Source organism: Emys orbicularis, chromosome 7, assembly GCF_028017835.1.
Source record: "Emys orbicularis isolate rEmyOrb1 chromosome 7, rEmyOrb1.hap1, whole genome shotgun sequence".
In the NCBI taxonomy this organism is placed as follows: Eukaryota; Metazoa; Chordata; order Testudines; family Emydidae; genus Emys; species Emys orbicularis.
In genome coordinates this window covers 5,405,069-5,418,751 of record NC_088689.1, presented here as the reverse complement: position 1 = coordinate 5,418,751, position 13,683 = coordinate 5,405,069, and the positions used below count along the sequence as shown (strand labels likewise).

The 13,683-nt window shown below is 46.8% G+C and overlaps 1 protein-coding gene across 4 annotated transcripts in view; it reads left to right on the top strand.

Moving 5' to 3' along the window:
* SH3PXD2A (SH3 and PX domains 2A) overlaps positions 1–13,683 on the top strand; it is a 372,422-nt gene that overhangs the window by 256,834 nt on the left and 101,905 nt on the right. For 2 of the 4 annotated variants that reach the window (XM_065407840.1, XM_065407839.1), the window contains exon 7: positions 6,733–6,777. The exons of the other annotated variants lie outside the window; for them this stretch is intronic. In XM_065407840.1, coding sequence (XP_065263912.1) covers positions 6,733–6,777 — 45 coding nt within the window. The remainder of the gene's footprint in view (positions 1–6,732; positions 6,778–13,683) is intronic. 4 annotated transcript variants of the gene reach the window in all.

The following is a 13,683-nucleotide window of genomic DNA, read 5'->3' as shown; positions in this document are numbered from 1 at the left end:
CAGTAAATAAGATCAAAATGAAGCATCCTGTAACGAGTAATGTAAAATACTCCTTTGACCAAGGTTTGCCTGCTGAAACGTCAGCAAGATTGTCTCAATTCAAAATGTGAGTAATTGATTAGTGATATGGTGTATCAGTAGTTTGTTAGTGTTCAGAGTCTGAGTATTGGCATAGGACTACGGGGTTCTGTTCTTCAGAAGATTACAGCTGGAAGGCTAGAATAGCCATCAGTAGGCCTTTCCTTTATTTAAATGTGGTTGGGGTTTTTTGGGGGAGGGGGGTATTGGATCCTGTCCCTTTTTTGTTTTTTTTTTGGGAGGGGGCCATATGTGCTTTAAAGCACTGTATTCCCCCCACATCCCTTTTTTAAATTTTATTTATATTTGGATACTAGACTCTCTTGTTTCATTAAAACAGGACGCAAGAGAATTCTGAAACCCTACAAAACAAAAGCATATGGCTATGTCTACACAGCAGCCGGGAAGTGTCATTCCAGCTTGGATAGACGTACATGCACCCGCCCATTCAAGCTGGAACCTAAAAATAGCAGCCTGGGGGTAGTAGCAGGGGCAACAGCCTGGCCATGCCGCTTTTTTAGGTATTGGCTCTGGCTGAGTTTGCGTGTGCTGTGTAGATCTGCCTTTAGTCTCTCACACCTGCTGGAAGTTGAATGCCCCATTTTAAAGAAGCTCTCTAAAAACATACACTAAGGATGGCTTTTAAACACTTGCGTTGCCATTGTAGGTGCAGCAGAAGGGACTAAATGCAATGCATTGGCTCTACCACATGGCAAGGAAAATTCATTTGTCACCCTAATGGAAGATGGTGTATTTAAAAAAGAAAAGACACATTTATTTGTGCTGTAGTAGCAGGAGCTCCAGCTGGGGACCAGGACACTGCAAACACTGAACAAAGATGGTAGAAAACTTGTCTGGTGTAGGTCTCTGCTCAAAAAAATGAGATCTCATTGGTTAATGTGATATAAATGATGTAATTAGTTTGGTCAACATGGTGTGTTTTTTGGTTTTTAAACCCCTACATTCCTAGCTTTTCTCCTGCTTTTTTTGTTTGTTTTGTTTTTCCCCATCTCTCAAGTAGAGTACAACCCTAATGACACTTGACTAAGAGTAAAACTCCCAAACCCATAGTGTTCAAGTAGATTCAAAATCAGATTAAATCTTTTGTTGTTGTTGTTGCTTGTCCTTAATCCCCCTGTCTTGACATTATGTAGACCTGGGTTTCAGTCCCTGCAAGAGAGTCCACCTTAGTGCCCATGTAACAGGGCTTCTATAACATTTTGTGATCAGCTTTGAGACAAACAATAATAATTGCTGAAAATATGGACACCAGGGTGAAGCTGGCCATGAGCTGCTCTATTGAGGTTAGACTTTATAACTGAAAGTGGGTATACCAAGCCCAACTTGAGTAGAAATGGGCCTGAGCTACAAAGTTCAGATTTTTAACAGTTCTCTCCTGACCTTGATTTTTCTCTTCTCCCTGCTGTGAGTGTCTAATGTAATAGTTTCCTGAAAATTAGTCCATCTTAATAGCTTTGGTCAGTTTTTGCTGACTTCTTTTGTTCCTCTAGTGGTATCTGATAACACACTTCTCTATTGTAAAAAGAGGTGACCAAGCCGAAGGAGTGGCCAGGTTTGGATCAGTTGCAGGCCTATTAAGGATCCTTGCCAGCTGCTAGACCACCAATGAAGCTTCCCTGGCTCAAGTGGTACATAACATTAATGGCCTGTGTACAACCTTATTGTGCAGGGCGGTTTTTGAGCCATTTTTTGGTTTATCAACATATTTCCACAAACTAACAATGATGGGGGTGTGTGTAGGAGGGATGCTGGGAATGTACATGGTATTGGAATGAATGGATGTACTTGCAACTGGGATGCTATTGCCCCATGGTCTGATCATCTATTATTGACCTGAAGTCCAGTAATTTCTCATCCCTGATTTCAATGGGAGCAGGTTTAGGCCCCCTTAGAACACACCATTTGCTAGGAACTGGTGGAGAGCTTGCCCCTTCTCCATTTTCAAATGCCAGCACTTGCCCTTAAATGTGCTTGTACGTACTTACTCAACGGGGGATACTCCTGCTCATTCTTCCCCTGCCTGGCTTTGGGTGTGCAACTTGCCAATGGCAAGTTGGCCCTAATATTCCCTGCTGGTGTTGTTTTTTGGGGGCAGGGCTTCATGATGGGCACTTCTAGTCTATTAATTTTGCATGTGCAGAGGTCTTTAACCTCCAGTGACATGTAGGGGATTTACCTTTTCAGCTCCAGTGTCAAAAGGACAATAGCCCCTTTAATGTGAAGATCTCTGGCAATCGGACTCTTGTTGAAATGCAGTACAGGAAAATTATAGTGATGGTATGCTGCACATTGAGCACTGCTGTTCGTGCTGTCAGCAGCAGCAACAACAAAGAAACCCTGGAACAGCTAATGATGAGCAGGAAAAGGAGTGCAAATGAGTTTCCTTATTCCACCTGTTGCTTTCTGTTTAGTACTTCAGTGGATTGACTCTCAAAATGCACCCTGAGATTACTCCTGTCTTCCTCACCTTTTATCCCTGCCAATGGTCGTCTGACATGGCTGCTATCCATCCAGCAACAGATGATTGGTTGGGGCTCCTCTTTGGAGATTTTAGGTGCTGCTTCAAAGAGACTTTGCCGTGTGAGATGCTCTCAACCTCAGCTTTGTTCCGGGAAAGGGAGAGCAGACGTTCCACCATCTTCCTTTGAATTGGCATTCTTTGTAGTTCAGCTGAAAGGTCATGAATGAGATGGGAGACTCCCTACAGGAGCTCTGGGTCTACTAATGGGTGGCCTTATGTTTCCTCCAGAGCAATCAAAATCTGTTGCCTTCCACTGTGTGCCAAACAAGGTAGAAGTCTCCAGATTAGGTTGTAAGGTCTTTGGGGGATGGCTTGTCTCTCTTTTTAAATCTATCTGGACAGGGCCTAGTTGCTAGTGCAACATGTCCCTGGTCCACAACTAGGGCTCCTAGATGCTACTGCAATACAAACGGGAACAAGCAATGATGGGAAAGATCAGGTCTGTCTCTAAGCCCTGCAATTAGGCCCCTCTCTAATGCTTCAGATATTATCTGGCTTTTGCAAAAAGCCATGTGAATGTAGCATTAATTTCTTTGACTACACCTGGCAAGACAGAGCTAACAGACTAGTTCTATTGAAATGAGAAAGGTGGGGCTGTATACACCTCTACCTCGATATAACCCCACCCGATATAACACAAATTTGGAGAACGCGGTGAAGCAGCGCTCCAGGGCGGCGGGGCTGTGCGCTCTGGCAGATCAAATCAAGTTCGATACAACGCGGTTTCACCTATAATGCGGTAAGATTTTTTTGTCTCCCGAGGACAGCATTATATCAAGGTAGAGGTGTATTGTAAACTTAGTGTCACAACCCAGGAGTCACAGCCCACTTCTCCATCACCACCACTAGTAGGAGGAACACCAGAAAAGCCTGTCTTAAAGGCATCAAGAAGGCTTCTTGGTGAACTTGCAATAAAATCTGCTTCTGTCTTTCAATCTGCCATGGCAACTAGTTTAATTAAATCTTATAAAGTATCTTCTCTCTCCTCCCCCCACTCCTTTAGTCTCCACCTGAGAAGGCAGCGCTGACCTGCCTGTAGACCAAGGCAGCGATCTGAATCGGACTGGAGGTCAGTAGCTGTTTCCAGCAGAGACGTGCCTCTCCTGTTTCACTGCTGGTTCTGTGAAATTCATCCCTGAACTGAAGGGGAGCCTTTCCTAATGCTACTCACAAGCCACTCCGCTCCATTGCTTTGTTCTTGAGGAAACCAACTCCATAATTTTTTTATTTTTTAAAGGCCTGACCCCATTTGAAATTGCAGTAAAAATCCCAAGGAATTGGATGGGAACAGGATCAGGCCCCAAATATATTAGGAGTGGATTGCATTAGCAGGCAACTTTAACTTCGCTTCCAAATGATGGTTCTCTAAGTCATTGGTGCCTAACTGGCCTTTCAGCAACGTAACAGAGGGGAAGCAGAGGGAAGAAAGTTAGGGGGTTGTTCATTTACCATTACCAGTCTCATTTGAAATTGACACCAAGCCCGGTGCAGAATTCCAGTAAAACTCTGCCCTAAAGGGGAAACCCTGGGCTGTTCGTTATGACTTTTGTTTTGCTGGCACAGTTGCAGAACTCTCCAGCCTCTGCCCTCCTCCCCCCAAACACTCTCCTTGTGAGGCTGCATGCATCACTGCGGTCTTGGGTATTTTTGTTATTTGTTGGGGGAGGTTTAGAAGCTGGGAGCAATTAGAGCCTTCAGCGTCTTGGAATTAAAAAAAAAAAAAAAAATCCCCAAGAAGGCAGTTTAATGTTAAGCAGATGTGTTGTGCCGGAGCAGCTGAAATATGCTAGTTGTCTTCTTCAGCAGTGCTCTCATTTATTTCTAACTGCTATCCAGTGCTTCTCTTGCATGACAGAGCTCATCCTTTTTTTAAACTTTTTTTATGCGTGGGAATCCAAGAAACCCAACTACTCCTTTAAATTCTCTCTTGTCTTCAGTCTTGGATCAGCTGCTGGAGCCAAGAGGGAAAAGTTGCTTTAGTCTAAAAAGATCCTACATCAAATAAGCACCAGGTGCTCCCCAACTGCATGAAAAGCTGGGTTAAGTACCAACAGTGACTTCTGAACTGGTGGGGCTCATGTATAAGAGCCACCAAGTGGCTCCCATTAAGTTCACTCTGCTGGAGCACGTAGCTCCAGTATAACTGTAAGGCCATGATAGACGTTTCCTTATTCCAAATATTTTTCATCTTCAGCTGTTTTAGTTTCCAGTGTCGGCTTGGCTCAGTGCAAACTTTGTTTGAAATTCCCCTTCTCTTCTGCCCTCCCCTGCCTCTCTTTTGGATGAAATAATTTTGTTGCTTTACTTAGAATTCTGTCACCTGTGTCTGTCTATCCAGAGTAATCTGCATATGGTAATAAGTTTTTATGTATCTAGGCATCTTAACGTCACTGGATGTATATGCACAAACTAGTAATTAAGACTCTCCATCTCTCTCTCACACCCACACATCACCATCCACAGGCAAAAGCTTGAATATGCTGCTGGTATTTAGTTGTTACACTCAATAGCACCTCTCATTTGTAGATCTTAAAGCACTTTGAGTTGGGAAGTATTGTTACTTCCATTTTATAAATGGGGGAAACTGAGGCACTGAGCCGCAACATGGCTTGTCACAGCCACTCAAAGAATCCATGGCAAATCCAGAATCTCCCTCCAGTCTAGTGGAGTCTTGTGGTCTCTAAAGGCATCACAAGCTGCTGTGAAGGGTAGGCTCTTGTTCTGTTGGGTCAAATGGGAAAGTGAGTTCCAGAGTCAGTGGGCCTCTGCTGAAAACCTGTTGATCCTAGTAATTTCCATAAACCGCTCTATGCTCTAGTGTCTCTCCACACCGTGAGGCTAATCTACCTACCTCAGTGGGCATTCTGAGCTTTAGAGATCCTTAGTGCTATGGAAAAGCAATGTATTAATTAGGCGATGTTTTTGACTTTATATTTTCAGTTGGAGAACCCACTGAAAGGGACTTCTTCCGCTTTGCATTGTGTAACTGGTGAATTGCCAGCACAGACTAGGGACCAAAGGCCTGTTCAAAGAATATTATTATCCTGTGACTCCAAATAACAACCAGTCGCAAATAAATCCCCTAATGTGTATTGGCTTTTGTCTCCTTCAAGTGGTGTCTTGGCTCCATCAGTCTCATAGCAGCAAAACCGTTCTTAGCATTACATCGTGTGCCAGAATATAACACAAGGAATTCCACATATTACTTTGTGTGGCGTTCTGGAACTATTATAAGTCATGTTAAGTCGCTCGCAAGATCTTATTTTAAGAAATCATGTATGAATTTGGTTCATTATATCAAGAAATTTTTCTCAAAGCTATCTGCTCTTCCTGCCTACCTCCAATGGGGGCAGTGTTTCTGTCTGAGATGCTAGTTCTGGCTGTCAGTGTCTACACTCAAACTGGCTTAAACAAATGTCTGGTCAAGGAGTAGATCTGCTGATTTTAAAAATAAACTTCCAATGTCCTCAACCCAAAAAGGCATATTTGAAAAAGACTGACTGCTTCCAGCATCCTAAAACCCAATATTTCTTCCCTCTGAATAGGGCATAAATCTGACCTTGTTGCCAGACAATCTTTTTGCCTATTTACTGCGCTTTTACTGTAAATTCACTCACTAATGCTTGATGCTTTTGTTCAATGCCTGCTTGAAATGCATCTTTCTTTAGGCTGTTTAAACTCTTTCCATGGAGCATGAGTTACCTTTCTTTTGCAGGAGGACTGAGACCTAATGGGTCAAGACGTTCCCTGACTTACACTCCATGTAACTCAACTGGGGTTTCCCACAGTGTCATTATGCCTGGATCTCAATATTTGGAATGAACGGGAAAGTTTGCATGTGAATCTTTTTTGACTTGTGTGGATCTAGTCATGTGTTCATACTGGTCAGATGTGAAACTTTCTAAATTTCAGTAATTCGCCTAAACCTATGAATTGCTGTGACTCTGATAATAGCTTAATCACCATCAGCTTCTCTTCTCAGACTGTTTTTAACCTTTCTTTTTCAAAGCTATTTTAACTCTTCTTCTTCTTCTGCAGAGCTATGAAACTGCTTGCTTGTTTTTCTAATTACTCTTTTTATTTTACTGCTGCCCTCTTCTTGGACTTTAAAGTTTGGATGTCCAGTTTCTCTGAGACGCCAAGGAAGGATGTTACAGGTACGTGTGTGTGTGTGTATTTTTGGTTAACTCTTTGTTAGTATTCAGCATGCCACTGCAAGAAAATACCATTTTAAAATCAGTGCTTAGTTCAGACAATGTATTTTCGGGCTTTTTGTGTGTGAAGTGGAGGGAGGCCATCTTACTATGGTCTAACCTTCTAAGTTCCTAGGCTTTACAACCTACCTGTATATCAACTTCTCAAATATATAGACCTCAAAAAGAAAATGTGGCTCATTATGGGCTCTAACCCTTAAAGGTGATATTGTCACTGCCAGGGGATGGGAGTCTGACTCTAGTGCACTCATGTGACTAGCACTGGGGAAGGAAGAGGTGAAGTCGACAAAGTACATTGGGGGTCGGGTGCACTCAGAAATTGTCTCTTCCCCTTCTTCCCCCCCCCCCCTTAAGCTGCACCATTCCAATTGTATTGGTGCTGTGAAATGGCTATTGTGCACTACACGCTGCAAGACCAAGAGCACAGTAGACTTCACAGGAATGCCCTGTGAAACTGTACTAGACCTGAATCTCAACTCTGGGAATGTTTATATCTGAATCCAATGTCCCCAACTCTGGGGGAAATCCACTGGGTGGTTGGGTGGCATCACACTTTGAAACCATAATGTTCGTGGGAGACAGCTGTGCAAATGGATGAAAAACACCACAAAGTGCCTGTTCGTCTTGGCTTGGGAATTTGTGGGGGTTAACTGTTACTCGCTCCCCTGGTCAAACAGCTAGACCACACGGTAACGGAGTTCATGAGAAATGTCTTCATGTAGCAGATAACTAACCTGGGGAATGGGCTTCCAGAAGCAGAGTTAGAAGCTATACCTGGGAATGTGGTTAGACAGATGTTCAGGAGAAAAGGACAGTACAGGTGGATGGAGCTCAAAGCAGGCCTCCTTCCATTGTGAAGTGTGTTCTATATGGAAATGCTCTCCTACTCCTCTGCAGCAAGTGAAAGATGTGTTAATGTAGGTATTTTCTAATACAGAAGAATATGGCATCTCTCAAACTCCTCTTTGCTGCATAATTCTCAAGTGAGGAGGACACTTTGCACTTTCTCATAAGGCCAAAGGCTGGGAGGAAGTGCCTTATATGTCTAAAATGAAAAGCAGAGTTTCTCATTAGTGAGAGAAGGTCTAAGCATCTAATGCAATCCTCTACCAGTCGTTAGTTTCCATAGACCAGGCAAATGCTTGCATTGGTGTAGATTCCCAGAAGCAATGCTCTTTTTGCCTTCACAAACAAAAGGAAAAGGGCAAGAATCACAGGGGAATGCTAGAGAAGACACGGCAAAGACTGATTCATTCTAGCATGTATTATCTTAAGGGGCAAATGGAGCAGGTCTCGACCCTGCATGGATGGACTTCAGCACAATGGGTATGACTCTATTAAAATAATGCTAACACTGATGGTTTTCATTGTTCATAACGGGTCCTTGCATTAGAATGTTTTACATTCTTAAATATGAATTCTCTCCCCACAAAACCTCTGCTCCTTTAATATTTATAATGAATTAAATAATTCTTCACAAAACGGTTGGTCTTCTTCCATCAACTAGTTTAAAAAACTCCAAGCCTTGGCCAAAAACAATACATTTTATTCCTCCAATCTAGGGTTTCATACCATGTGTCTGTGGAGCAGCTAGAAGTTTGTCTCACTGAGGTCAGTAAAAGTAATTTTATAAGAGGCTTTATTCCACAGATGAGAACTTTTTTCCTGGAGAGGTTCTCTGCAGCACTTCTCATGTAAATCTTGCATTCATTGATCTAGTTTGATTCTCACACACACACACACACACACACACACACACACACACACACACACACACACACACACACACACCCTTCTAATCTGCCAAAATTATGTTAGGGATTTTGCCACTTACTCCTCTGTATAAAAGCTTAATTGTTTGGTGTTTGCCCTAGCCATGCTCAGAAAGGACTCTTCCCCTTCCTCCTCCCCCCCTTAAGACCTGGGGGAGTTATTGCAGGAGTGGAGTTGTCTCCTCCCCACCCCACCCCCGACGAGGTTGACCTACTTGATTTAACAAACTTAGTTGAAAGGGAAACTTACACTTCGAAGCCCCTCTGACTGGTAGCCAACTGGATGCTATGACAGTGGGCTCTGTGAGCATGGTCTGTTGGATAACAAACAGGTGGCCTCCAAAGTGACGACTGAGGATGGAAACTGTGAAATATGTGCATTACTGGAGATTGGTACATCACTGCAGGGAAAAGAAAAACATTTTGGCTTGTGAACTGGATTAAGGATTTCCCTCATGTCCAGTCATTCAAACATTCCTTAATAGAAGCCTCTTGGAAGCTTGAAACCAAAATCTATTTACTAACCTGTTTCTTGTAGAGTTGCTCACAAGGGTTAAGCAGTTGGCATTGCATTTTATCCCCTCACTAAGAACACTAAAGTATTCTTCCCCTCCCCCCCCCAAAAAAACCCCCAAAAACAAAAAACAGATGAACTTGGCAAATGGCCTTAAAGGGGTAACTGTGCAGAACCACCTGTTGTACAGATCCGTTCACGATATCCGTATTTCTGTGCTTCTCCTCTGACTTTTAAACCCCCCTTCTCTCTCCCCCCTGAGTGTCTTCTGAACAAGGTGGCTATTTGGGGAGCGCTACAAGTTTGTAGAGCATGACAGGTATGGCCCCCTGAGCCCATGGCATTGTAGTGCACAAAGATCATAGGTCCCGGACTATCATGGCACTCCATCTTGCTCAGATGCAAGCCCCATCCTGGTCAATGCAGAGTCTTGACAACGGCTCCACTTCATGCAAGTTGGACTTAGGTTGCCTAAGTGGTATTTGGTCAGATTGTTGCATCCCTGCCATACTTCCTCTCCTGGTCATGTGCATCTCTTCACTCTGCCATCCTCCAGGAGTACTCAGCTTTTAGCCAAGCATTGGACACTAACCCATTTTAATATTCTTTCCTTTGCTACTATAGACTAATCCAGGCCTGCACAACTCGTAAAGCGGCGAGGGCCATATTATTCCAAAGAAAACAGCTGAGGGCCAAAACCCCCCCGAGCGCCGCCAACCCCCCCCAGCACCACCCAGCCCCCCTGAAACACAACACCTCCCCCAGCGCCGCCCGCCCCATGGAAACAACCCCCCCAGTGCCGCCGAAACACCCCCCCACACCCTAGCACCACCTGCCCCGTGGAAACAAACCTTCCTTCCCCAGCGCCGCCCCACCGAAACAGCAGTATTGAACCTCGGTAATATGTTATAGCGGGCCCCTAAGGTAGTATAATTAAGGTAAAAGAAAAATGTCTTTTTGCTAGAAGTAGAATAAGATCTTCCCCCCCACTTTGTAATCAATTGCCCTGTTGAATGAATGAAGTGTGAATGAGGAAGGCGTGGAAGGCAGGCGCCTCCAGACAGCTGCAACCCTTGGAGAGGGCAGGACCGGCTCTAGAGTTTTTTGCTGCCCCAAGCAAAAAAAATTTTGGCCGCCCCCCCTTTTTTTTGTGCCCCCCTACCCCCAGCCCCGCTCCAACTCCACCTCTTCCGAACCCCTTCCCCAAATCCCCAGCCCCGCCTCCTCCCCTGGCGTGCTGCATTCCCCCCATTGCTTCCTGCGGGCCCCCCACGACCTCCCGCCCTAGCTCACCTCCGCTCCGCCTGATCCCCCGGGTGTGCTTCCGCTCCGCTTCTTCCCCCTCCCTCTCAGGCGAGGGAGGGCGGAGAAGCAGAGCAGCGGCGTGTTCAGGGGAGCAGGCGGAGCGGAGGTGAGCTAGGGTGGGGGGGCGCAGGAAGTAACGGGGGGATAGAGGAACCGCTCCCTGCTCCAGCTCCACCACCGTCGCCTCCCCTGAGTGCCCGCCGCTCGGCTTCTCCTCCCTCCCTCCCTCCCTCCCTCCCAGCCTTGCTGCGCAAAATAGCGGTTTCGCATGCGGCAAGCCTGGGAGGGAGGGCGGAGAAGTGGCGCAATCAGGGGAGCAGGCGGAGCGGAGGTGAGCTAGGGTGGGGGTGCGCAGGAAGTAATGGGGGGATAGAGGAACCGCTCCCCGCTCCAGCTCACCTCCGCCGCCTCCCCCGAGCGCCCTGCTGCTCGGCTTCTCCTCCCTCCCAGCCTTGCTGCGCGAAACAGGCAAGCCTGGGATGAAGGGAGGGGGGAGAAGCAGAGCGGCGGCGGCGCACTTAGGGGAGCAGGCGGAGCGGAGGCGAGCTGGGGCGGTGGGGGCACTTTTTCCCCATGCCCCAGAGTCAGCGCCTATGATGGCCAGCTCCAGAATGCCATCCCTAGAGATGTGCCGCCCCAAGCACCTGCTTGTTTTGCTGGTGCCTGGAGCCGGCACTGGGAGAGGGGATGGGAGCCAGACTAGATCAGTAGAACAGGTCAGCCACTGATTCGCCGCTCACCTGCTCAGCCCCCGACCCCTCTGGCTCGCCGGCTCACCTGCCCCCCCGCCACTGCCCGCTCGCCTCCTCAGCCCCACCCCCACCCCTACCGGCTCGCCTACTTACCCCCTACCACTGCCCGCCCACTCGCCCCCTGCCATCGGCTCACCTGCCCCCCTGCCACTGCCCCCCCGCTCGCCTCCTGAGCCCCCCACCCCCCGGCTCGCCTACTCACTCCCCGCCACTGCCCGCCCGCTCGCCTACTCAGCCCCCCTCCCTCACCCGCCGCTTGCCTACTCACCCCCCCCCCGCGGGCAGCACAGTGAGCCCACCTACTCAACCCCCGCGGGCCGCACAGTGAGCCCACGCGGGCCGCATGCGGCCCCCGGGCCACATATTGTTGTGCAGGCCTGGACTAATCTATTCATGTTCTAGGTAGTACCTGGAGGCCTCAACCAAGTAATGCATTCACTATGCTATTTACTTTACAAATGTAGTAAATACCATTCCTATCTCAAACAGCCTACATTCTCAAAGACCAGAGAGAACAGGTGCACAAGGCAAATGCGGGGCGTGGCGGGGGGGAAGTGAATTAATAGTAATAGGATTTGGTCCTATGGACTAATTCTGTGCGTAGTTTAGCTTCATCTAGCTACAATCCGTAGTTGGAGTTGCTGCTCACCCCCTGCCTAGCCATGATCACATGGCAGTCTTCTGGAGGCATCACAGCCTAGCTAGACTTCAAGGAGGGGCTTGAAGGAAGATAATGTGGTGGCCTAAAAATGAAAGCATCTCCTTTACTTATCTCACTGAGCAGGAAGACGTGTTTTTTGTGTGTGTTTGTCTGTCTGCGGGTACCAGGCCAACTGAGGTGGGTTTTCTAGAGAGATGAAAATCTGCAAACTAGTAGAGGCCAAATTCTACCCACAGATGCTCTCACGTGGCTTGTGTTGAAAACCACGTGCATATCCGAAGGCAGGGGTCTTTACCGGGGGGGGGGAAAAAATGGGATTCTTGAGACCAATTTATCTTTGTCAGCACTTAATAGAAAACAAACCCAGTCATTGCAACCTTTTTTTCTCCCCCCTCCCTCCCCCCCTCCCCAATATCTCCCTTGTTGATATGTGCACACAAAATAAGGTATCCATCTCAGCATCTGACTGTGCCAAAAAAAAAGACAACCTTTGGGTAAGTACAGTCTAAAAACCAGTATAGATCCTGCAGGTCTCCAGGCCAGATTCAGCACTGGTATAAACAATGGTGTGATGTGCATGTTGGGTGCAAGTGACAAAGTAGTATCACTTGCATTCAGTGTGTGGGAAACGTATGCAGCGTAACTGGGGTGGAGAGGGGAGGAGGCTGTTACAGGAAACGCAATTAATGGATTGGAAGGCCCTCCTGTATCTGTTTTGATTTTTGCCATTGCTCCTAGAGCCAAATTCACCTTCAGTTAAGCTGCCACTGACTTCAGTGTGGACTGCACTTGCTTTTGGCCCCCATAGAATCCCAAATTGAGGCAAATTAACTCCTATGCTCACCCAGGGATTGACTAATCTGGGTAAATTACATGTAGCCACTTGTACCCACCACCTTGCACCCCTGCCCCTAGTACATGTATGCTGATGGAAGGTGTCTAACTAGGAACAACAGAATGAAATTAAGAGTAAACTTTTAGAAGAGCTACATGGGGAAAATGGGAGTGAGAAAACAAGACTCCACGGACATGTCTACCCAGGAATAAACCTGTGGTTGGCCTGGGTCAGCTGGCTTGAGTTTGTAGAGGGTCCCAGAGCTCAGGCTCCAACCCACGCCTGTACCGTCTAGACAGCAAGTTTTAGCACCACGAGCCTGAGTCAGCTGACCCAGGCCAGCTGCAGCAGTCTTCTCTCCATGTAGGTGTACCCAGTGAGAATGAGATGAAAGAGGTGGGGGAAACCCCTTAGGTTGGTATAGTTTAAAACTAGACTGGATAAAACCCTACCGAACGTTCTATGTAGCTACCTTCAAAGCAGTAAACTAGATGCCAGGTCTTCTGGGCTGACCGAAAAGGGAAGGAGGTGGGTGTGGTTTTATGAACTTGGGTCTACTAGGGAGCAGATGTGAGTGATTCACTGCATTGCCTGGTACGGCACTCACTCTGCAATACATTACATGGTGCATGGGCAGAGGAAGCACATGCATCTCTTACATCCCTGATGCTTTCTAACCCTCTGCTCTTTGTAGTCAAGACCCTTGCATTGAAATTCTAGAGCACTCTCCACCATGAAATGTATTCCATTCCTTTTGGGACACCGGATCCAGATTTAACTCTGGAAACAAAACATTTCTTTTTAGTTGGATGCCGACTATGAGCCACATCCTGAGAGGTGCTGAGCACTCTTTGCTCCTGTGGAGTCACTGGGAGTTGTGTGTGTCTGACACCAGCCCCCCTACCCCCAATCAGACCTTATACTTGAAAGCAACATTTCCCACCTCCATTCAGGAGCAAGAAACTAATTGTAACCCTTCCTTCCCTTATACCCTGCCAGCTGCTTTTCTA